This window comes from Plectropomus leopardus, chromosome 4 (assembly GCF_008729295.1).
Source record: "Plectropomus leopardus isolate mb chromosome 4, YSFRI_Pleo_2.0, whole genome shotgun sequence".
Taxonomy (NCBI): domain Eukaryota; kingdom Metazoa; phylum Chordata; class Actinopteri; order Perciformes; family Serranidae; genus Plectropomus; species Plectropomus leopardus.
Window position 1 is genome coordinate 12276941 of NC_056466.1, and position 24188 is coordinate 12301128.

General features: G+C 38.3%; 2 protein-coding genes across 3 annotated transcripts; both read left to right on the forward strand.

The window, feature by feature from the left end:
- Positions 1 to 3138: 3138 nt before the first annotated feature.
- On the forward strand, positions 3139 to 11043 carry LOC121941464 (synaptopodin-2-like). Its single transcript, XM_042484256.1, has 3 exons — positions 3139 to 3789; positions 4644 to 6679; positions 10046 to 11043. Exons 1-3 carry the CDS (start codon positions 3150 to 3152, stop codon positions 10580 to 10582), a joined length of 3213 nt encoding a protein of 1070 aa, XP_042340190.1. The 5' UTR covers positions 3139 to 3149; the 3' UTR covers positions 10583 to 11043.
- A 3554-nt stretch (positions 11044 to 14597) lies between these two features.
- On the forward strand, positions 14598 to 21315 carry myoz2b (myozenin 2b). 2 transcript variants are annotated; one of them, XM_042485925.1, is made up of 6 exons: positions 14598 to 14738; positions 15702 to 15811; positions 17601 to 17767; positions 18277 to 18370; positions 20564 to 20726; positions 20812 to 21315. In XM_042485925.1, exons 2-6 carry the CDS (start codon positions 15730 to 15732, stop codon positions 21035 to 21037), a joined length of 732 nt encoding a protein of 243 aa, XP_042341859.1. In that variant the 5' UTR covers positions 14598 to 14738; positions 15702 to 15729; the 3' UTR covers positions 21038 to 21315. The 2 variants fall into 2 exon arrangements, with proteins under 2 accessions (XP_042341859.1, XP_042341860.1); XM_042485926.1 differs by lacking the exon at positions 15702 to 15811 and having other exon boundaries at positions 14601 to 14738.
- The last annotated feature ends 2873 nt before the right edge of the window (positions 21316 to 24188 follow it).

Consider the following 24188-nt stretch of genomic DNA (forward strand, 5'->3'; position numbering starts at 1 on the left):
CCATGGCAATGAGTCAACACACTGAAGTTACTGCCATACTAGGACACAGACACTGCTGTAGCTCCAAAGTCAGGCTTGATGATGGTTTAGCGTTAAAACGAAGTGGAACCAAGTGTGAAGAGAAGCATGGGCATGGGACAAAGTGTCCAAGAGTCTGCAGCTTTTAGTAATCCTGGAGCTGCATGTGGCATATGGTCTCTTCATATCAGTGTAGTAAAAATGCAAAAATAGTCATAATGCAGTTTATCTGAGGCTTCAAATCTATCTGTTGTACCATGCAAAGACATTCCTCAGTCTGCAAGTAACAAATGTGTGCATAAACTGTATGAGTGCAATGATTCTTACCGTCATTGTTTTTCTATTGTTTAATATTCCACCTTAAAGTCAGATTTGCTCATTTGCAATCGGCAATTGTTCCCAGTGCATTGTTAAAAACATATGAATCATTATCATAAATAAGCATCACAAATTGCCATAATTAATACTATAGTGTACTAGCGTATTGCATATTCATATGCTATGTTGCATAGCTGTACTTGCTTATGATAAATAAATTATATAATGGCAAATTAGTCTTCATATTTTGGGAGGTTGGACCCAGCAGATTTGGCTCTCCCAAATGTTGAACTTATGACTACGCCCACATACGCCCTACGCCCGTAGGAATATTTTTTATCCCAGCATATTACAGAGCTTTTGTGATCAACCAAATTAAAATTAAGCTTCCATTTGATTAAAAATCATATTGATCTTAGAGGCTGTGTCCTCCAGCCTCGGTCCTTTGCTGCATGTCATCCCCTCTCTCTCCTCCTTTCACACTCATGCTGTCCTATCTATTAAAGGCAAAAACGCCCTAAAAATATCTTTAAAAAAAATCATATTGATCAAACTTGTACACATTATAAGAGATGTTATAAAAAAAGTTAACTTTCAAGATTTTCCATCTGTGGACTCATTGTCCAAGTGTGGGGACAGAAAAAAGGGTAGACAGGACTTATTTGAACTGGTTGAAATTTATAAAATACAAATGTATTCAAGTGTGAAACAATAGTTGTGGACTACAGATCACAAGGTCAGTCTTTCTCTACACTTACCTAAGATTTTAGGTTTGTTTATTTTTTCAGAAAACTACTGTTCAGATTGCCGTGACATTCAGTTATAAATTTATTGATCTACAATAGATGTATTCTCATGTTGACCTTTACCTGACCTCTAGTGCTACCATTAACCCCCAGTGTGCCTGTGCATTATTGAAATGAAAGATTGAACTGGAATTTCAAGCATATATTTTTGACACTACATGAGCTTTTCTAAAGGCCACTCTCTTGCCAAAATGTCAGCCTAAAAGCTCACAGTAGTCAGATTGATATTGAATCTCCACTGCACAATCATGCTTCCACTGGTAAAAGCAGTTCTGATTTTAATGACTGAATTGCCTTTCCTCTAGCGACACCCTCAGGACAAATCTCTACCCTTTTGACCTAACTATTTTTGAGGATCTAATAATAGCAAAATCATTTTCTTTGCTCTGTCCAGTACTTGTGTTTTGTGACTTTGCAACAGGCTGCTTGCATGGCTTTAAAGTTTGAGTGCAATCTGTTGTTTTCTGATGTTAATTTTGGCATATATATTTTCTCTGAGTGGCTATAGTTGAATGATTTTTTAAATAAAAACTCATAAGACCAATGGCAGGCAAAAATTTGTCTGCAACAGTGAGGAAAAAACAGTTATGCAGTTTTTTGGAGCATGTTATTGGGCTCCAAATAAGTTTTAAGCTGCTAAGATGGAGTTTTTGGAACTTTGTCACAGTGAAAACACCAATGTCCTTCCTTCCTGCCAAACAGCAACCGGGTTTAATCTCCACAAAGTCACTTTGGTGCTCAGTAGCTTCATAGATATGATCAAACTTGGAAGATGTGTTTGGGAATAGAAGTCATGTGTTTGCAGTAAAATACATATTTGGGATTCTCTGTTTTCCAAACAGTAGCAGACAGCTAAAATGCCTTTTGTTCTGAATCCTAGGTGCTCTATAGATAAACGTTCTGGAGGCACTAATGTGAAAAAATATGATGTTGGTATTGAATTTTATAGTTTTATATTAGGTTGTGAAGGCACAATTTATTGTTCATATCATTATAATAACCCGAAAATGGGGTAAGCAGCAAAACTGCTGAATTTAGAATAATTGATGGGATAAAAATTGCTCATAGCTGATAATTTAATCACTTTCTATCATTGATTTTGACACAATAACTGATCATTTGAGAGTATAACTTGGTAGCCCAATTGAAATATTAACTGTTACAGTTTAACTTTTGTGACAAAACAAACACTGGCTTATAGTGAGGGAGTAGGAGGCCCAGTATTTCTACTATGTATAAAACAAATTGACACTGAGATTCAGTTCTTAAATGGAGATGCTGATTGCAGGCCTGATATTTGTTGAAGTGATGGATGAGGACCACAGAGGGAAAGAAAGCTCACTGTATAAACAGGAGTTCGGAAAACAGCCACCCGATTGTTTTGCTTATCCTCTTGGATGTGAATGCTGTTTCCCCCTTGATTTCACATACCATTCCATTTAGAGCGATGGCAGCCCTGATGTGGCTGCCAGAGAAAAGCCGCACTTCCTATTGTGGATAGGAATAATGCAGATGGTAGTTGGTAATATTACAAAGTGCACTAATGCTGAAATTGCTTGATCTAAAAACACATAAAGAGAGTTTATAGTCATGATTGTTAGACTTGTGTTTCTACAAGTACTATTGAAGTGTTTATTTTGCAAATCATTAAATCTATTGTCATTTCCAGAGATTCGTTTAATGTAGATAACATTTAATATTACTTGCACTGTAAAAAGAAACTATTTGTTTGAATATAAAAATGTTAGTGTTGGGACTGCCTTAAATTTTTAAATTGATTGAATTTGAGAAGACAAGTTGAATCAATACAAAACTCAACTTATCTCCTCAAATGGAGACAGATTTAAATTTTACAGCAGCCCAAACACTAACTTTAAAATAATAACAATAATAATAATAATAATAATGATAATAATAATAATAATCATCATCTTTTTACAGTGTGGCCTGTTTTTGTCTTAAAGGTATTGTTGCTGATAACCAGGACTTTGTAAAACAGCGTTAAAGATGGAACCAGAAGCTGAAGACAATGATAACTTGGTCCCTTGGTCGGGTTCAGATGGCTCCCAGGAACTTTGTGAGTCCTACAATGAAGATGACGCCAGTGACCTAGAGTACCCTTTAGACCCTGAATCTGCTCACAGACCAAAATCTGACCTCAACTCCCCTGAACGCCTTCAGTCACATGACTGGGAGTCTGCAGGTGAGCAACACTCCCTGCCCGAACTAAGCGGAAGTGAAGACGATGTTTCATACCAAGAAGAGGACGACATCTACCTTAGTGAATCAAGAGAGTCCATTACCGAGTCTCCTCAGATCAGAACCTCACTGTCCCCACACCCAGAGCGCCCCGACTCTGAACCTCGCGCTGGCCAGATATCACGCCCACATTCCCAGTCCTCTTCCTCCTCTTTAGGCCGTGCTGCTGATATGACCCTGGCCTTGACCCTGACCACAGAACAGCCCCAGGGTGCAGGCACTGGGAACAGGAGAGTTGAATCTTCAGAGGAAGGAGGGAGTAGTGAAGCACCTCCTGCTTCTGTCTTCTTTGGAATTTCAGACGAGGCTGCTGAGCAGGCAGAGAAGTGGAACTCAGAGTCTGACACAGATCTGTGCAGACCGGACAGGCACAGGGCAAGGTCCACACGTAAGTATCTATCTTCTACCCTCACTAGTTTGATTCCAGTGGACGTATGAAGCTGGTGGTGCAAACTATACAGCATATACTATTTTTTTTTTTTTTTTTTTAACTGTGCATGACTTATTTGTATATTAGCTACAATTCATGTTTAAATGCAGCCTGAAGCATGACCTAACCTTTGATAATAATCTTAAATTCATTTGTCTGCCTTTAATTATTATTATCTTAGTATAGAAAGACTTTATATCGATAAATAACTTGTGCTAAGCACTATGGGTGCAGGTTATTTTCATGCTGTAACGTGGGGTCTATTTGAGGTGGACTTACAGGGAGAATTCCCATGGCTTTAATAGTCAGAGCAGGATAAGAATAAAATATGACCATATGATGAGGCTGGCAGAAACAAATTTGACAGACACCAGCATGTGTCACCCCAGCCTGTCACCTGATCCCTTTTCCAATCGTAAGTCTTGACGGCAATGGAAAGTGAGCTCCTCACTTTTCTTGCCTCATGGACCCCCCCTAAGTTAGCTGTAAGTAAATATGATGCTTTTATTAGTGTGCTTGCTTCAGCAGGGGTAACTTTAATATTGCTTTTACTTGTTATAAGGTGTGCTTGCTTCAATTATAATATAATAATGAATGTTTTTTTCTGCAAACTGAGATCAAACTACATCAAACAAAACCCTAAATTATTAAACAAATGTAACTGCATTGTCTGTCCGTTATTTGACTTTTAATACTGTAACTTTTTAGATATCCACTGGCTCACAAAAATATCAAAATAAAATATTGTGTATATGTTTTCTTCTTCACCTCCATTTTTTCTCTCTTTTTCCTTCTCTCTTCCTTTGTCTCAGGGCTCGGCCACAACGAGAGCCAATCAGAACGGCACGTTAAGGAGACCAAATCCAAATGCAAGCGAATAGCTCGGCTTCTAACAGATGCACCCAACCCTCAAAATAAGGGAGCCTTGCTGTTTAATAAACGCCGCCAGAGGGTCAAGAAATATACACTTGTGAGTTACGGGACTGGTGAAAACAAGCTCGACAGCGAAGACCAAATAGAAGAGGAAACTGAAGAAGTCAGATCAGCTGCTTATAACTTTGTGGCAACAAGCGAGTCCGAGCTAGAAGAGGAGTATTCAGTGTATCATCAGCAGCATAATCTAAGTCTGAATTGGGGAAGTGTTCGAGAAATGGAGGCACTACCGGAAACAAAAGGAAAGGGCGTCATGATGTTCGCCCAACGCCGCAAACGCATGGACGAAATTGTGTCAGAGCAAGATCAGCAGAGGAATAAAGGATTACCTATGGAGACATTAACAGGACCTGAACGTACAGAAGCACCGAATATTTATGACACTGAGGAAATGTATGCTGATCAGGCCGACTACATGGATGCAAATCTGAAGCAACATGCAGAATTCCAAGAAAGTTTTCAAGAGATGAACCACCTATCGAATGTGCCAAGACCGTTGGTGCCAAACAGAACAGCGAAGCCCTTCCTAGGATTTCATGTCAGCGCAACTGCTCCTGTCATGCCTAGTGGCGTCGCTCCAGTGTCAAAGAAGCATGAACCGAGATTCAGAGTACCTGTGCCTTTTAACACTAACCCACAGGTTTGGTCCCCCACTGGAGACATCATAGCCTCAAGAGATGAGCGAATATCTGTCCCAGCGATAAAAACCGGCATCCTACCAGAGTCTAAAAGGAAAGCCACTAGTAAACAACCACCAGCGCAAGGATCAGATCTTCACCTTCAAAACAAAGGTGACAGGAGGTCTTATATTGAGGCTGAGGAGGACTGTTTTAGTCTAGGAGCTGAAGCTTGTAACTTCATGCAACCCAGAACAGTAAAACTCAAGAATCCCCCTCCAGTTGCCCCAAAACCTACCATCAACCCATCCTGCCCACCTTGGATGAGGAGGAGCCCCTCCGCTGAGCCCTTTATTCCACCAAGAAGTCCGGTGTCACAACCTTTGCACAGTCCAGTGGGGCCTCATAGTCAGCATTACTCACCGCAGCAAGACTGGACTCAGCCTCAACAGATGGCCAACCATTGGGCACCAGATCAAACTCAGGCAATGCTTCAAACACCTGCCAGTGCCTGGGCTCCGGCCTCTCCTCAGCTTCATCTTCAGCCAACTGCAAATAGCTGGAGTCAACAACCGTCACGATCCCCTGTGAGTACGCAGGCCCGCAGTCCTACTTACAGCCCCCATCGCCAACCTTCACCCTCAAGGAATAAGTTAGATAGTACCCCAAATTCCGTCGCCTCTTGCCCACCGCAAGCAGGGAAGTCGTATGTCCAAACACCAAAAGCATCGGTGGCTTCTCCAAAGGGTCGTGGTATTAATCGGGCTGGTGAGGGTTCAACCATGGCGGGCAAAGGTGCAGAGTTGTTTGCCAAAAGACAGTCCCGTATGGAGAAATTTGTTGTCGATGCTGAGACGGTGCAAGCTAACAAAACAAGAACCCCCTCCCCAACCGCGTCGCTCCCTAATTCTTGGAGGTATTCTTCCATTGTTCGTGCGCCACCTCCTTTATCATACAATCCCCTTCATGCCCCTTTCTACCCTCCAGCCGCAGCCAAGCAACCCCCTTCCACAAGCCCCAAAATCAAGCCTAAGACCAAACCGAAACCTAAAGCGACTCCAAAGCACCTCAACCCTTTAGATATTATGAGACATCAGCCTTATCAGTTGGACTCCTCACTATTCACGTATGGTGCAGTGCCCGAGCCTAAATGCCCCAGCCCCAAACCAACTCCAGCATCCAAGTTTGAGGCTACCAAAATCCTCAAACATAGATCCGCCCCTTCTCATTCTCCTTATAATGCTTCTGAGCTTGTTGTTCAAAGCGAGGCAGACGTGCCTGCTAAATCTCCTGTTTCGGTAAGTTCCAAAAGTTCTTCCACCCGCCAAAACACAAGATCAGCCGAGCCTCTTGCAACTGACAAGCACTTGGATGAAAAGCACACTACCGTTGCACCTGCAGCCCCTCACACAGGCAGCAAGCAAGCACAGAGCGCCCGACCCGCAAGTGCATCTTCTCAGCATTCATCTGTTGGTGACAGCATAGCTTCAGCTTATTCTCCTGCATCTCTTATTGCTAGAGGCGCACTTCAAATGGCACCACGCCCAAAGTTTTGTGCTAAGAAGCCAGCAGTGGCAGGCAAACAGTGGAGGCCTGTTGCTGCTCTTCATTAGCTCTAATACTGTATTTGGTCATGCAATGGTGTAGTCACCACTGAGACGACAGAACACAATTACATCTGCACTGCAACTCAGTGGCATCTGTTACTTAACAGCTGGAAATGCAGACTCATCTAAATGTAGGTCAAATCCAAAATAATTTACAGTACGCAGCTATATGACTATATTTAGCTGGCAATGTGAGGAAAACATGTTGAATGTACAGCAAAGCTAGCTTCAAATTGTAAATCAATAGAACATAAACTCAAATAAATATATGACTAAATCAGTTTGCATATTACATCATGTTCCTTAAACCAGAGGAACATGTGTGCTTAAAAAATAAAATAAAATATGAGACTAGGTAATGTTGAGTGATTCTCAGGAAGTGCTATTACATGTGCAATAATGTGTGCAGAGAGCCTCATTCAACTGAGGTCTCTAGTTTGACTTGTTTTTCTTTCTTTAGTTGTTTTTCTTTTTAAGAAAAAAATATTTTGTAAGAAATAAGATTACCTGCATGACATATATATATATTTTTTTTAAATCTAGTCATCTCTTTCCCCCAAAACTACACACAATAATGTTTATTAACACATTTATTTATTTAATAAATTCAAATGTAATTATTATTTTCATAATTCTGTCATCTGGGATAACAGTAACTCACGATTATATTTGCAGAATATTTTTAACAATTTAGTGTATCTGTGGAGAAACTGTCTATGCACTTCTTTTTTTTTGTTTTGGATGCATACAATTTGCATTTTCTTCAGTCTCATTCCAAACTGACATCACAACCACTAAAAGCACTAACTTTAGTTGTGATTATTAACCCTGATGACTTTGAATGTTTTTTCTATGTGGATATATTTTCTGCAGTTATGGCCAGTTATTTAACTGTCAGTAAAGTCATCACACATTCTGTATCCTCATCCTTGATTTAAAACACGAGTTATCACAGAGATTTGACGACTGATTCACATTGCCAGTAGCGACTCAAAATGAAAAAAAGGAAACAATTGTCTTGTTTGTGTTCATGTCTCTGTCTTTCAAACATATCACTGTTTATTGCACTTCTTGTTCTCAGCACAATCATGCTATTAAATTTCTCTTTCCCTCTACATGTGTACTTCCTGTGTGTGCCACAAGCTTCTTTGCTCTGAACTACTGCACCACATCTTTGTCTGAGTCACCCATATTTCCTCCTTCATCTCTCTCACTGCCTCACACAAGCAGTAATAGCACCTTCAGCAATATTAGTTCTCTAAAATTCACTACTTTATTGGTCATTTTTAACAACTTTTTGCTCATATTAATATAAAATGCATAATTGCTGAAGGTTATAACTTTCACTGAGCAGCATGACTTCATGTTTCTGGACGAATGCATTCTTTGTTTTTTTTTACAACATTTCCGTCAGTCCACCTTAAACTCCAAATGGGAAAAGTTTGGAACTATGATCTAAGCCCTCAAAAGTTTTTCTGCATACTTTTGTAGGACTGTGTTGACGTCCAGTTGAAGAAGAATCCACCCTAAAGCAGAAATTTCATTTGGCTATTGTAATGATTTCTTGGCTGCAAATGTGCAATGTCACAGTCAAAAGTATGGTACTTATATTATAGCTTTATATATAGTCTATTTATTTATTTATAGTCACGTCATGTTATCCTGAATTTGTGAAGCAAACATTTTCTTGCTTGTCTCCAAAAAAATTGTTTTATTCATTGATTAACAATCCTTTTTACATTTTTTTTACTTTTTACAAACTCTCACACAACTCATGCAGTTTAATAATTAAAAACAGGTTTATTCTGTGAGACAGCATACCTTGACATTTAATCCTTTTGTTGAGTTAAACCAAAAGAAGCAACCAAGACAAACAGGACTGCTGCTTTTTCATTTGGCAATATTTATAAATGTTTATAAATACCATAGCTGCTAAAGGCTGATAGGTATGAGCTAATAATAAGGCTGTCATTGCTCCAACTAACACATCCAAACAACAGAAGAGAAAACCTTTGTTTAGTTGTCAAGTATCCCTAAATACCGATCATTCAAACAGTGGCTGCAGTCCACGGCAGACGCTAAATGACACTGTGAACTGGATTTTAGAGTTATGCAGATGCAGATGAAACAAGGACATGAGGGCACAGATATAGTTGCAAGCAAAGTTCCATTATCTTGAAGAACTTTTTGTTGTAGTAATATTTCCACTGTACTTATTTTAAGTTTCTTGAACCAACAACAGGTAAGTTCTTGAATCTTCATTTATATTTGTAAATGTATCACATGCCACTTTCAGCCTTTTACACAGATCTTAACCACAAATGAATAGGATCATTCAAACTTCTTTGTGGGATTTAATGACAAGCTTAAATACTTTAGCTGGTCCACAAATCTTAAAAAATTTAAAGTTAATTTAGACAAACAATCGTGTAAGGGTTTGCACTGTTGAAACTAAACTTTTCAAAACATAGTGTCAGGTGTGTGGAGCCAACATTAACAATCCAATTTAATAGAGAAACTCCAAAAACAAACAAACAAAAATAACAGAAGAGGTTCTGGAGGTTCTAGGATGCAAAATAATATATTTATTTAATGTGCTTCAAAGGGACACCATGTCAATACAGGTGATTTAAAAAAGTGAATGTTTCAGTCCAAGGACTATTGTCAGCACAGTTTACTGACCATGTAATGCTATAAACTTAAACAAGTTAATAGGACTAAAGGCAATCTGGAAAAGAAAGGGGTAAAAGTAAAACTTACAATTTTTGTCACATTTTTTTCACCTTGCGTCATTTTTTGCAAATGGAGAATATTGATTCTTTTGCATCTTAAAAGCCTCCTCTACTGTTTTTTTGTCAGTTTGCAATGCACTGGAAAGTTGTTTCACCAAAATTCTCGTCAAATTGTTCACTAAAACCATAATTTAATGTCAAATTAAACATGAATAAACCTTCAATAAACATTATCTTTGTCCAGGCTTCCATGAAGCCAGAGGGTGGCAGCAAAGTCTGCAGCACTGCTGTAATGCAAGTCAGCTTATATGTACTTTTCTTTCAGGGATTTGGCAGAAGCCGCTCTCTGAGTCTGCCCAAACGGCTGAATTCGATGCCTTCTCCAGGACTTCTGTCACCTGTGAGCACACCTGGAATCCAGTCGTCATTCTTACCCACACAGAGGCAAACGTCATTCCAAGAAAAAGTCCTCAAGTCGCTGACACCATGGGAGGCAGCATCCAGAAGCCCCATTGGTTCAGTGGATGATGCCTTTGTGTTTCAGAGCCTCCCGTCATCTGTTGCCTCGAATGTCAAAGCCGCAGGGCACCGCAGGTCTCTGCCAGAGCCTCCTGATGAATGGAAGCGCAGGGTGTCTCTTGATCCTGCACCTGTCAGCATGGGTCATTATCGTACTGCCCCGGCTTTTCAGGCTCCGCTCATGAGCCGGACATTTTCACCTGAGAAACCAACCTTCTATGGGCCTCCCTTTAGACCTGCGCAGCCTCTGAGGTCTGCCAGCAGGGCCAGCATTGGATACATGGGCCAAGGCCCCAGTCCAACAAAGTACTCTCCCATGCATAGTGCAGTCCAGAGAAGTTAGAGCCAACAAGATGAGGTCAGACATACACAAGATTAAGACAAATAGACTTTTGCATAATATAGGTATAAAGTAAATGGAACATGAAAGACGAAAAAAAGTTAGTTTGGCCTAAAGAGATGAAATATGTTTATTTTATTGTGATGAAAAACAAGGTTGTTGACCAGTCCAGTCACCAGAAGAAAATGTTGGCATTTTACGTTTCTGCAACCCACAAATACGCTACCTTTGCATATTTCAGACATATATTATCAATGCTTCTAAAGTGACATAGTGAATGAGCTGATTTTGTTATCTGGACATGAAGGGGATGGTGGATGGCGTTTCACCAAGACACCTTACAAGCTGCAGACCTCTGTGATCAACAAACAACAAAACTGGTTGTGTTTTAATGGGTCATTGCTGTGTCCATCAGCCTTTTAGGCCCCAAATGTGTTTGTTTTTTTTTAAGCGACTTATCATAGTTTCCCAGCAGCTTTTTAGGCTCCAAATGTGGGTGATTTGTAGCAACCTATGTTTGTGTTTTTATCTGCTTTTTAGGCTCCAAATGTGGGTGTTTTGTGTGACTGTGTTTGTCTAGCAGCTTTTTAGTCTCCAAATGTGGGTGTTTTGTAGCAGATGGTTGGCAGGGATAGTGCCATGAAAAGCAGTTGTTTTTTACTGAGACATTTCTGCGTTCCCTGCCAGGGTTGTGCCACCTAAAACCACGTATTTAAGTGTGAGAGCGCTGAGACTCACGTGAGACATATTTTAGACAATTTATTGCAATTTGTTGTGTTTTAAATTTGTTAATTGCAGATAAGAGTGATAAAAGTTGCTATCTTCATGGTACGAGTGGCCACTCGGTTTAAAGAGCACAACAACTTCCTGTAGCTATTGTGTTGTATTGCTGATCAAATTTTACCCTGCTGAGCAATGGGAGATTTTTCAATTGTATCTAAGAGATCATTTCAGAATCGTTATCAGTTCTTTACAGATGGATTTAGGACGAAGTCAAGAAAAGTGTAAGCAAAGTGTTATGAGAGCTTAAGTGAACGTAGTAGAAAGAAATGTTTGGTAGATTACTCTTTATAAAAACGTGGAGTGGTGTTGCTCACTGAAAATGCTGTTTATGTTGATATTGCTGGTTATAAATATTTAGTGAGAAATAAGGCGCTTTAAGAAATGTTCTGTGTGGCTTTTCAGTCATATATCTTTTGCTTTAAAACTCACTGTGACTTTGTGATCACTTCTGCACATCTGAATATTTTATTAAGCTTTAACCATTACAGATGTCACTCATCTTGCTTTGTTTTGTCTTTTCTCTCATTACTATTGCATTAGAAATAGCAATTAAAATACAAGAGTGAACATTTCTATCAATCTGCAGCACATTTTACAACTTCTAAGTAATAAACACTATCTGATCTAAGAAAGCAGCAATGCATTCTGAGGAACACTTACAGGAATACTTTGCTCCAAAAAATGACCATTTGTATAACAATCACTCAGTGCGTGTTACCTTGAATTTGTGAAAGACCTTTAATGAATTTAAGTAAACAGGCTCCACATTTAAAAACAGTGAAACTATATCAAGCATCTGCTTACAAACTGTTTTACACTGATCTAATTCAAACTGATGTGATTTCAAAATGGATATCAACTTTTTTTGCTGTTATTAAATGTTTTTTCATGTCTATAGGAGTAAATATTGCATGCGTATATTCATGATGTAACCCACCTTTGATCACACACTGTGTGGTGTTAAAAGTGTGATCAGTCAGTGAGTGTCAGAGTTTAAATATGACTGATTTAGCCTTGTTTTTCTTGATTTTCTTGAGGAAAGTGTTTTTTGCACCTTTTAAACACAAACTGAAAAATTAAAAGATTAAAATGTTTTAAGTCTTTGAGATGTTATTTTTTTTGGCTTCAAATCTGTGACAGAGGGATGTGATCACTTACTTAATGTTGAGGGGGACCATTTTCAATCTACTGCAGCCTAGAAACTTTACAGCTAAACGGACCATTTTAGAGCATTTCGAAACCAAAATCTTTGATCAGGGGTTCTCAAAGTTTTCATGCCTGGGACTCTGGTGAGTGTCACTTTAGGGAGCTAGCATATGCTTACATGTTTTTATGTCATTTATCATGACTTTTGATTTTACAAAAACTATACAGGCCCTGACACACCAAGCCGTCAGTCACCTGTTGGTCAATGTTGGGCTGCAGGTGAGTGTCCCACACTGTCAACCCTTGTCTGATTTTTTTCAGCTGATTCAGCATATTGAATTGACATCAGCGGTCAGTGGATCCCCTCTGTGGATAAAATCTCTCTGATCAGAAGTTCAGGTCGGCGCATGAGAGGAGAAACAAAAGTGAGGAGAGTGAACAAGCTGAAGTCAAGAAAGTTAAGGTAAGATTGTTTTTCTTTTTAGCCATTGTGCTCTTTGGTAGAAATGTTTCCTCATGGTTTGTGTTGTTGTTTACTGGTGTACCGTAAATATGCTTTGTTCTTTCAACATTGTGTTGTTTTGTTTATGTGGTGTCTAACTAGCATGAAGACTGTCTTCAGTTTGGATTTTTGAGTGACTATTATAGATTACCGCCATCTGCTGGTATGGAGGGGTATTTCCTCTCAAGCAGGTGCAGAACTTTTGTGCCGCTTGGTTTTCAGTTTGGTGTGTTAATGTGCAACGTTTTGGCTGAGACGCAGCACTAGTTCTCTGATGTTGTTTTTGCACGTCTGAGCCTTAACGGTCGACGGCAATTTAGCCTGTATATCATATCGTTTTCCAGTTGCATTTTCATTTCTGGAAAGTGTCCGGTGCAGCAGCGAGTCCAGAGTGATATGCAGAGCGAAACAGAATGTTGAGCTCATGTCATCAGGATGGTCTTACCGGGCTACATAAAATGTAAATTAACTTTATATGACATCAACTTATGCAGTGTTCAAAAAGTATCGACAGTAACTTCCATAGATAGTAACCATAACAAAGATTACATCAGGAACTTCTTACATGTCAACAGTGAATATTTACAGAAGAGATTAAATGTTCACCATGTCTGAAGTATGATGAATGCTCTAGCTTCCAGGGTAATGACCTTGGAGCTGCCTTATAAAAAATCTTTTTGGCTGACCACCATCTCGGGGGATGAAACTAAACTCCTCCTTTAATCCCTTGAAACCTGCAGTGACATCACTTTTCTTGTACTGCTTTTAGATGTCTTTCACAAGTATTTAAACCTTTGATCCATGAGCTAATTGGTGCAATTTCTTTCAGAAACATGGGGAAAAGACAATAAGCAACCTGAAGAGAAATGTTTCACAAACTGCAAGAAATTAATACATTCAGAAAATAGTTTTTAAAAAGCTAGGGAAAAAAGATAAATGCTATGGAAAATCAATACTAATAATGGTCAAAATTATGTATTTAAAATGATCTTACAAAATTATTAGATTGATTTTTTTTAAAAGCTTGTTCCATGTCATTTCCTTGGTTTTATTTATTACTAATTTTCAGATAATTTTCTTGTACTCTACTAATCTCTTGAAAATTTTCTTGTATTTTCTTCTTCAGTTGCTTATTACTTTTTCCCAATGTTTTTTTGGAGAAATCAAGTGAATTTGCTAAGGTTTCAAAGGGTTAAACCCCCTTCACTGGTCTGTATATCATTATCCAAAGTCAGTAATTGCACATAGTAACAGTGCAGTTTGAAGAGAGGCATATAAACAAGTAGCAGCTGTGCCCAGTACTAACGACCTCCCTCATTTGAAGGTAACAGTGCCTCGAGATTACATCCACCCACAGAGACACGCTGACTTTGAAGATTCAACACAAGGAAGAAAATATGTCTCTGGAGGGGAGTCCTCGCCTCAAAGAACATCAGTGAGCATGTTGTCCATCCTCTCCCCTCCCTCTTTCTTTCTCTCTCTCTCTGGTAGCTATCCTTGCCCCATGGTGTTTGAGAGTGGTTTTGAGTGTTTGGCAGGTTAAATTTAGCCTATTGATGTAAGCTGCATTCCATTCACAACAGACACAGAGACACACTCACAGTTTGGCTTTAGTGCCCGGGAGTGTGAAGATCAGGGAAGATCAAACTACCTTACTGTAGGCTGACCCCTGAGCCTCTGTGTCTCCCCTTCAAGGATACAGGTTGCACACCAGGGAAACCATCACAGGTACGGATGAAGCCTCGTCAGTGTTTGTTTTGTGAATATGTGGCTGGTTTAAATTGTATTGAACGTTAGCACATTTGAGAAACTATAGTGATAAAATAGATTCTCTGTGAATTATAGGAATCACTTTATTATGACCTTCTTGGAATTGGACAGATTATCTTGTTAATCAAATTTATTTTATTTCCTTAGAAATGCATTGTTTTGCTTTCTCTTTTATTTGCATGAAAATAATTTTTTAAGATATTATATACAATAGCTGCCGAGTCAGATGAGCACAACTGAGCTATTGTACATTTAAAATACAGTTTTGTAGCATCATGTTCTGCAAAAAAAGAAAAAAAAAGAAAAGTGTAATAGCACTGGTCGCTGCAAATATAAGTTATTTTGGGTATCGTGTACTGTTTGCTGGACATTAGTTGTGGCAAATTTAGGAAACAATATTCACATTTGACCTTTACACAGGAGATGTATCGTGTGACAACATTAAAGGGAGACACCACTGACATTAACTCACAAATATTGTTCCATTGACGAGGCCAGATTTAAGAATTATGAGTGTGTGGTACCGATGCAAGTACAATGGGGGCTTTAGGATTACGCAATGCATTGTAATCTATCCAACGTAACCTCTACAGAGAGATTATTATAACATGACGAACACTGATACGGTGGATTTATTTAATGGGGAGTCCAAATCATCTTTAAATTCCAATAGATGCTTACAGCAAATTGAAGATATACAATATAGAACAAAAAAATCACATACTGTGATATGTTTTTTCTCTAACAACTGATGAAGATGACTTACACACTGAAAGGCAAACTCTGCATTTAGCCGTAACTTGTCAACATATGCTCTAACACTGCGCTGATCTTCTATGGGGTCATAGCATTAGGGATTGAAACTCCTCCTTTATGACTCGGGCAGAACGACTACATCCTGTGTCCTGTATGTGTTTCCAGTACTCCTGCCAACCTTGCCAAAGCCACAATGTCACAATTCTGTACAATGCCAACCGGAGAGAGGAAGAAACGTGCAGCAGCTATTTGCCGAGAGGTCCATGGTACCAATGGTATGATGTTAGAGCAGACAAACCCACTGCTGCAACAGAATATCCATTGTGATCCGGGTTCAAATGTCAGGGCCGCGGTCCAGCACTTGCCATAAATAAGCTAATGGGCTGATTTACTACCTTTGGTGACTAATCCTTTGTCGTTGTCCTTTTCAAAAGTCTATTCCTGGAGAGAGGGGAGGGAAGTTTGTGAGGGCCAACTGTGAGGCCGTTTGAATAACGTGATGGGTTGTGACAGCTGGGGTACATACCGTCTGTAGCTGTGGATGAGGAAGCATCATAACCATCTAAAACTAATTCTCAAGTACAATGATAACTCATTTTCCATGACAGGACTTGCAAAATGGAAAATTTGAATTTTGTTACACGTTTGATGTCATTTATGGACCCTCTTTAAACCTTCAGCTTGCAAAATGATATCAGGGTATATTTATATTGTGTATGCAGCACTTTCCACCTCTAAAACCAGCACTGGATTAACCCACTGTCCCAGCTGTGTGCCACCATCCCCAACCTCCTAATAAAGTTAGTTTGTGACAGTTTCATTATATGTTATTTAAAACATCAACTGAAGCGTCAAAGGTTCAGTAGGTTGCCTTTATAAAAATAACTTTTTGTCATAACTGATGAAATTATTGCTGTTACTGCTGTCTTGACAGTAGTACGTGAGACAGATAGTCCAAAAAAACCTTTCTCTGGCTCCTCCTCCTGCTTCTAATGGCATTTACAAGAACCCACAGCACTTGAACCCAAACAACCAATCAGAGCCAGGAGAAGTGACAGTGACAATGAACCTATTCTTTTGTTTACTTGTCTCTGTTTACTGTTGTTGGCAGTGCAGCTTGTGCTCAAGTGATTTACACGTGTTAGAGACTCCTCTTGGCTCTGATTGGTTGCTTTTCTTCAGGCATGGTGGATTCTTGCAAATACCGTTAGGAGCACTAGAAGGAGTCAGAGGACAATATATATATACATATTATTTAAAGATTATATGTCTCGTGCACTACTGTCATATTTAAGTTACAGCTTTAGTAGATATGACAAAGTTATATTAATAAAAGTTACCAACTGCAGCTTTAAGGATAAAGCCAGTTTTTTGACACAGGACCTTTCTACAAGATGGCCTAAAAAATGATGTTAAAGGCCATGTTAAGGCACTTACGATTTAAGTCTATATTGTGCTTTTGTGCTGTGAATTGCCAAACAAATGTGCAGTTAATTAAATTATCATGATGCCACTTTGTGAACTTTGTGACCACCGAGGCAGTTGCCCACTTTTGCTTCTTACATACAACCAATCAAAAGATTTATCATTGAGAAAAATCTTTTGATTAGTTATCTTCTTGAAAAAATGTGCCTGTGTGTGCCATGTAGGATTTAGTGGCATCTAGTGGCAGAAGTTGCAGATTGCCACCAAATGAAAATTCTCAGCATGTTGGAGAAGTACAGTGGCCAATGTAAAAATGTGAAAACCCAAATGGCCCTAACTTGAGCCAGTGTTACTGTAAAAACATGGCGGTGCAACATGGTGGACTCCATAGAAGAGTCTTTGCGCCCTACATGGATATTAGCAGCTCATTCTAAAGTAACAAAATCATGATTCTTATTTTCAGGTGTTTACAAACTAAAGAAAACATACTTACTATATCATATTCAATTTCTGCCAATATATCCCCCTAAAGCCTACATGCTGGGCATTTAGTTAATAACTGATTATCTAGTAAAGCTGTATGTTACAGAAATTGTTTTCTTCCTCTTTGCCTTCATATTTATGTTTTTTTCTCAATAGGGGACGTAATGGATCTCGGAAAGAAGCTCAGCACTCCCAAAGACATTATGCTGGAGGAGTTATCATTGCTTTCCAACAGAGGTTCCCGGCTTTTTAAAATGCGCCAGAGGAGATCTGAAAAATACACATTTGAAAGCATTCAGAATGAGGCAAATGCACAGCTGAATGTAAGTCAACTTTTTGTTCAGTTACTTCATATGTTTGATTAAGTGGATATAGTGATCGCTTCATATATGTCTTCTTGCACAATGTTGATTGCCACTATCTGGAATTCTGGCATCGGTGCTGTCTGCATGATAAATGTGTAAAATTGCAAATTTAGCAAATTTTATCTGGAAATATGCTCTTGAAAAAAAAGTGTTACAACACATGGGTGATAACAGAGACATGTGCCTCGTGCCTTTTACATCGGCCAGCCAAATTGTTCTGAGAGGCTGCTCGGGCACTTTACTGAGGAGCTGCTCCTCTTTATCTGTGCCTGTTGATGTCTTTCTGTGTCTGTGTGTATGTACATGCAATGTAGTTATAAGTGTGTGTGTGTGTGTGTGTGTGTGTGTGTGTGTGTGTGTGTGCATATATCAGTGCATGAAAGAGCAGCTATAGCTGTGCCGGCTTTAAATTCTGTTAATTGATTAATAACCAAAACTCAATACATGAACTGCACTCTATTCTCCAGAACGATATTTCAACTGTGAATACACAAACTGTGGAAATTAAAGTGGATGCTCCAGCTGATGGAAGTACTGAAAATGCAGAAACCACTGTTTCAGGTAATTATGCTATGCAGCCAATGAGGCTGTTTATGTTAAATGCAGTATGGAAAAAAAACTAAGATTTACTACATAGATCAAGATTTAAATATCAGTTAATCACGAGAAACAATGTACTAACACAATCATTAGCACTGGTCACTGAAAAGCTTTCCGACAGTATATTAAGCTTTTCGTCCACTGCCACACTGTCCATAAAAAATACAAACTAAGCTGTTTTGCTGCACAGTGACTGATTATGTAATGCTGTCATAATAATGACAACTGATATCATACAGCCGCAACAGCTGGTCTTGTTTAATGGCATCTAACTTGAGTAGACACCATGTATTTAACTATGAATCATAATACAACCTGAGCAATTTTAAATGCTTTATTCATTTTATTTTATTTGTATCTTATTTTTGTTATATTCAATACACCAAAAGAGCCCTGTGCCTATTATAAAACGCTCCAGTAGGGTGTCATCCCATGTCGACACATTATATGATGAGTGCACACTTCAGCTATGTGCTATTTTAAGGCCTCAGATCTCAATGATGGACAACTCAGTCTGCCTGTGTTCTCTTACGCACAGTCTCTATTCATGATCCTACTCTTTAGTCTCTCCCCACCCTACCGAAAAAGGCTACAGACAACAGCTCAGCATTAACGCTGAAGCTGATAACTTTTATGAAAATAACTTTTTTCATATTTGCTGAAATTGTCACTACATACACACAGCACTAAATCAGAAAGAGTCTGTGAAAGATTCATACTCCTGCTTCCTCTATTTCCTTGTAGCACTTCTTATGGCCTTATTGCATGTGAATGAAAACAACCAAAAGCTGAGGAATCTCTAATGCGGCTGTCAATCATGTCAGATATTGTTTTTAAATTGCAGTCAAACTGTCAAACTAGCCAGTGCCGACCAAATATGAAAAGATACTCTGTTACTGCATTGCCCATTTCTCACCTCAAATGTTTTCAGAAACATAATTCAGTGTACCATTTAGCAGTAAAATGAGACGCTGCCTCCAAAATTGCATACTATGCATTATGTAATACTGTATGTAATCCATCTGTATTGGTACCCCTACAACAATGTTCCATATTGTTTTCCCCAATTGTACATTAGGCAGCAGACTCATGACCAAAGTCATTCACCGAGAGGGGTATTTACCACTAATAATAATTAACTAAATTAACTTGCAATATGTCGACACAAAACCTGTAGATTTTGTTTATCAAAAATGTTAGCAAAGCAACACAGCTCATAAAATAAGCACAACAAAAACATGATAGGTTGGACCACCGTGTTTAGCTCTTTATCTTTATATGTTACAGTTACAACCGAAAATGACAAGAGAAGTTAACACATTTTTTGAGTTTATCTGTCTCAGCAATTCATAACAGTAGCCAGTTTTCTACCCGGATGTGACTTTTGTTGTTAGCCGGACGTCACAGTGATTCGTTCTATAGCTTAATTTACTATAGTTAGAGAACTTCTTTGTTTGTTGTCTGATGTTATGAAAGTTGTTGTCTCAAATGCATTGCCTTGTGGGATATTTACGCTGACCTAGTGTCCAGTGTTTGTATACTGTAATCCTTGTAATACTTGTAATACTATTGGTATTATACTAAGGCTTTGGACAAACTAGAAAATATCATATACTGTTTAAGCATACTATAATGTTATGTAAATAGCATGTTGGAATTTCAGACGCAGCCAGAAAATTTGTGACCTGCCTGTCATGTTTGAAACAGCAAACTCAGCACTGCCTACCAGCCGGAGCAAACTTTCTCATTTTACAGCTAAACAATACACTAAAATATGTTTCTGAAAGGAATGCAGAAACAGAATATTTGATCAGCGCCTAGTTTAGACAGTTTGACTGCAGTTCATGAGCCGTAATTTACAGCTGTGTTAGAGACTCCTCGGCTTTGATTGGTCGTTTTCCAACATGTGGTAGATTCTAGCCAATGCCATTAGACGCAATAGAAGGAGGAAGAATTTGATTTTTTTTCCCACAGGCTCTCTGTCTTTTGTTCTTGTGTGTGGATAATGTGACAGTTTCAGGAAAGATTACAAAATATTGTTTTAAAATGAAAAATAAAATGTACTAATTAAATCTTTAACCCGTAAACTGCAAAACCAAATGATTCTGTTGCAATGTTGGGACAAATGTTGCCTCTTTGTTTTTTGTTTGACAGAAGTGACCGCAGAGAAGGTAGAAGCCATACCTGTGCACAAGTCCTACCACTCCCCGTGGGATCAGGCGATCCTCAGTGACCCCGACCTCGCTGAAACTCTCAAACTGGCATTATCAGCACCAGAGCCACGACCAGACCTTCCTGAGTACAAATGTTTTAACCGGTGAGAAAGCTATGAGTACATTTTAGTTAACAAACAGCAGGTCGAGTATATTCATACTTGATATCAATGTTAATGTCATTTCCAGGGTTGCCACTCCTTTCGGCGGCTTTGACAAAGCTCCCAAAGGAATCACATTCAAGCTCCCTGTGGTGGACCTGAACCCGCCCAGCTACCCAGAGCTGCAGGAGCCAGGGATCAAGCGACCCACCTTCAACAGGACAGCCCAGGGGTGGATATCTGAGGGCACCCATCTGATCCTACCCACGATTACCCTGGAGCCCATCAAAGTCCCAGAGTCTGACGATCTGTAGGTGGTCTTATTGTATGTTATCTGGCAACATGATGTTGGCTGTAGTATTTCGACTCCCGTCTGTGGTGACAGCAGTCATTTCATAGCTCAGTTACAATTCCTTACCAATATACTGATTTTTTTTCCCCATTCAACGGACACAGAATGTTTCATGCATTTGCTGACTAGTGTGTTTCCACTGATACTGAAAGCAAAACTGTAAATTTTATAAATGTTCAGATGAATTGATGAATATGAAATGTAAATAAAGAATGTAACGTATTTATTGATGGCACCCAACTGGAACATGCAGTAAGTTATATTTAGTTACTGTTCGTGAGCAGCATTTCCATTATATCTACTGGCAATAATTATATTACAAAAAGTACACATAAACATACAATTATGGATACATATTTATCATCATATATACAAATTTAATCTAAAAAGCTTTAAAATCTACATTATTATTATCATTATTATTATTATTATTAGTATTATTATTATTATTAGTAGTATTATGATTATTCAACGTGAGCCCCTTTTTCACATATTTTTGTGTCTAAGTGACTAATAGGAGCAACTTTTCTTTAAAAAAAAAAAAAAAAAGTCCAGCACTGGACCAGTTTTAAAAATTGCTGTTATTAGTCACTTAGAGAGAAAAGCATGGGGATAAAAGGTCCAGGTTGAATATACAAGTAAAAATTATTGAAGATATCACTGAAATTAACCTTAAATTCATCACAAAAAAGTAATTTATAGACTTGTAGAAAGAAAAAAAAACAGTAAAAAGTCTGTAGCTCTGTTTTATTATTGACTGCTGAAGAAAAAGACTTTATTCCAAATTGCTCCTAAGAAACATTTTACCTTGAAGAAACAATCTCATCAATCTAGATGGAAGACTGTGAAATCTGGACTTTAACCTGCTGTGGCATGGAAGTGATTAATTAAAAACAAAGCATATGTATTGACTCAAAAACTTTGACTTAATATGCAAATATATTGTACAACCATCACCCCTCCCAAAACACACACACAGAAGAAAACAAAAGGGATGTGCCCACCTTGTTTGGAGTGGAATAACACCAAAGAGAAAATGCAAGTGTTTGTTCTGTATTGTTTTTAGTCACAAATGCACTACATCTGTGTAACTTTACAGCATCACAGTCTACAATAGCATTACTGTGTTATGAGTGCAAAATACACTGAATGTCTGTGAGTGATGTTTTTGTGTTGAACTCACTGTGTTTCTGAAAAACTAAGCAGAAATCATTTTAGGTGCATGATTTTATACCTACACTGTAAAAGTATTGCCTTCTCATACACACTGTGTATTGTCTGTCTAATAACTCCAAACATTTATTTTTTTATGCATCTGAATGTAGCTGCATAAATAATTTACAGACTATGGAAAACAAAAAGGGGGAGATAAAGGAGAGAAAACTCTGTTAGAAATGAGTTCATGGCCAGTGGGAACTCATGAGCAAACCTAATGCAAAACTGTAATTTCCAAAACCTCAACAATTCAAAGAATTTGCAATGTCCAGTAGCACAAAATACTTTGTGAGGCACATGCAAAAGTGGCTTATTTTTTCAGCTGTTTAATTACTGTCATGATGAGAAAGGTCTATATGCATCAATGTAAATGAATATATACAGCAGCTGTGCATGGAATCTGTCTCCCCCACTCCCTAAAACAGTTCAGATGTTTTTGAGACTTAACTTTGAAAGAGCCAGGGGGTCAGTAAGGTTGTGCACTGTGTGTTACCATAAACTATAACTGGTATCACAACAAGACATGTAGCAGGTGATGTTTAAATTCATGGTAAAGTATCTGACACACACACTTCAATATGTAAATCATGTTTTATTGAGGCAGTCTTTCTGTGATAGGAGTCTAAAAACTCAGATAATAATAGAACCAACTTCTACTGCATAAACTCTAACTGCCCTTGTAGTCACTGATTTATAGTTGTTGGGAGTCTATTTAAGTCACTTGTTTTTCAGAAACACTGAGCTACATTCTGGAAACTGAAAAAAGAAAGAACAAAATGGTTACAGAAAAAAAAAACAAAACCTGAGTCCAAAAATAAACTAAAGAACAGTAGCGTTTGACAGCTCATCTGAACAGAGCTCAGCTGTGCAGCAATCAAAAGGGTGAAATATGAAGCCTAAAATAAAAAATACCAAAAACACTTCATGTGTCTCAAGGGAGGTTTCAGTGCTATTGCTGGAGCCAAGACAGGATCAGAGGAAAGCTATATACAGTTAGACTGTACCATCCCATAGACTGCATATGGACAGTCCACTCTTCTCCCATATAATCACTTCAGTGTGTAGTGCTGAATACATATGGGCCTGTATAAAAATAATTGTGAGGCCTTATTTGAACTTCCTGCATTCACACTGTGTCACTGAAACAGAGGATGTGTTTGTTTAACATTAACAAACAGATTTCATTCCTGGACTCAAAATCAGTGAGAACTTCTCAGTGTAACAACTCACAATGAGTGAATTACACTATTTTCACAGGCTGGCCCACATGCTACATGCACACACATACACACACACACACATACACACACACACATGCACACACACACACACAGAGTAAATAATATACAAGGATCCACTGCGCACAATGTTGGTGAGAATAGCAGTAGATGATCAGCATTTGGCATGTAGCATGAGGATAAACATTGTGTGTCATCTAATCACTCATTTTATCCCAGTCTAAACTCTAATACATTTTTACTCATTTTTACAATAAGAATAAATTTACAAAAATAATTTAAAAAACTAATCAAATGTCCTGTCATTCCGTTCATTCTTGTATTTAAATAAAAGTACTTAGTTACATTCAACCACTGTCAACAAATGTTTTTCCAACTCTAGTCAATACATTTTTAATGATAGTTAATTTTTTTTTGTTTTTACTCAATACTAATTACTAACAACTACTAATATTTTTAACATTACAATTCATGATTATTCTGAAATGTAAAAAAAAGTTTAAGAATATCATAGTATAGTAAATTATGTGCCAGAGTGCATTAAAAAAAAATCAAAATTGTTCCTAAAAAACAAAACTAAATCCTAAAAACGCCCATGCACTTCACATACACTAATGTAGGAAAAAACAGACTCTCCAATCACTGCGAGTCATTTTTGCT

Bases quoted from the DNA above. Each gene is read 5' to 3' on its own strand.
- LOC121941464 (XM_042484256.1), top strand. From the start codon at position 3,150: ATGGAACCAGAAGCTGAAGACAATGATAACTTGGTCCCTTGGTCGGGT. The intron at 3,790-4,643 runs GTAAGTATCTAT...CCTTTGTCTCAG, and splicing joins GCACAGGGCAAGGTCCACAC to GGCTCGGCCACAACGAGAGC. The intron at 6,680-10,045 runs GTAAGTTCCAAA...CTTTTCTTTCAG, and splicing joins CTGCTAAATCTCCTGTTTCG to GGATTTGGCAGAAGCCGCTC.
- myoz2b (XM_042485925.1), top strand. From the start codon at position 15,730: ATGTCACAATTCTGTACAATGCCAACCGGAGAGAGGAAGAAACGTGCA. The intron at 15,812-17,600 runs GTATGATGTTAG...TTTTCTCAATAG, and splicing joins AGAGGTCCATGGTACCAATG to GGGACGTAATGGATCTCGGA. The intron at 17,768-18,276 runs GTAAGTCAACTT...TCTATTCTCCAG, and splicing joins AGGCAAATGCACAGCTGAAT to AACGATATTTCAACTGTGAA.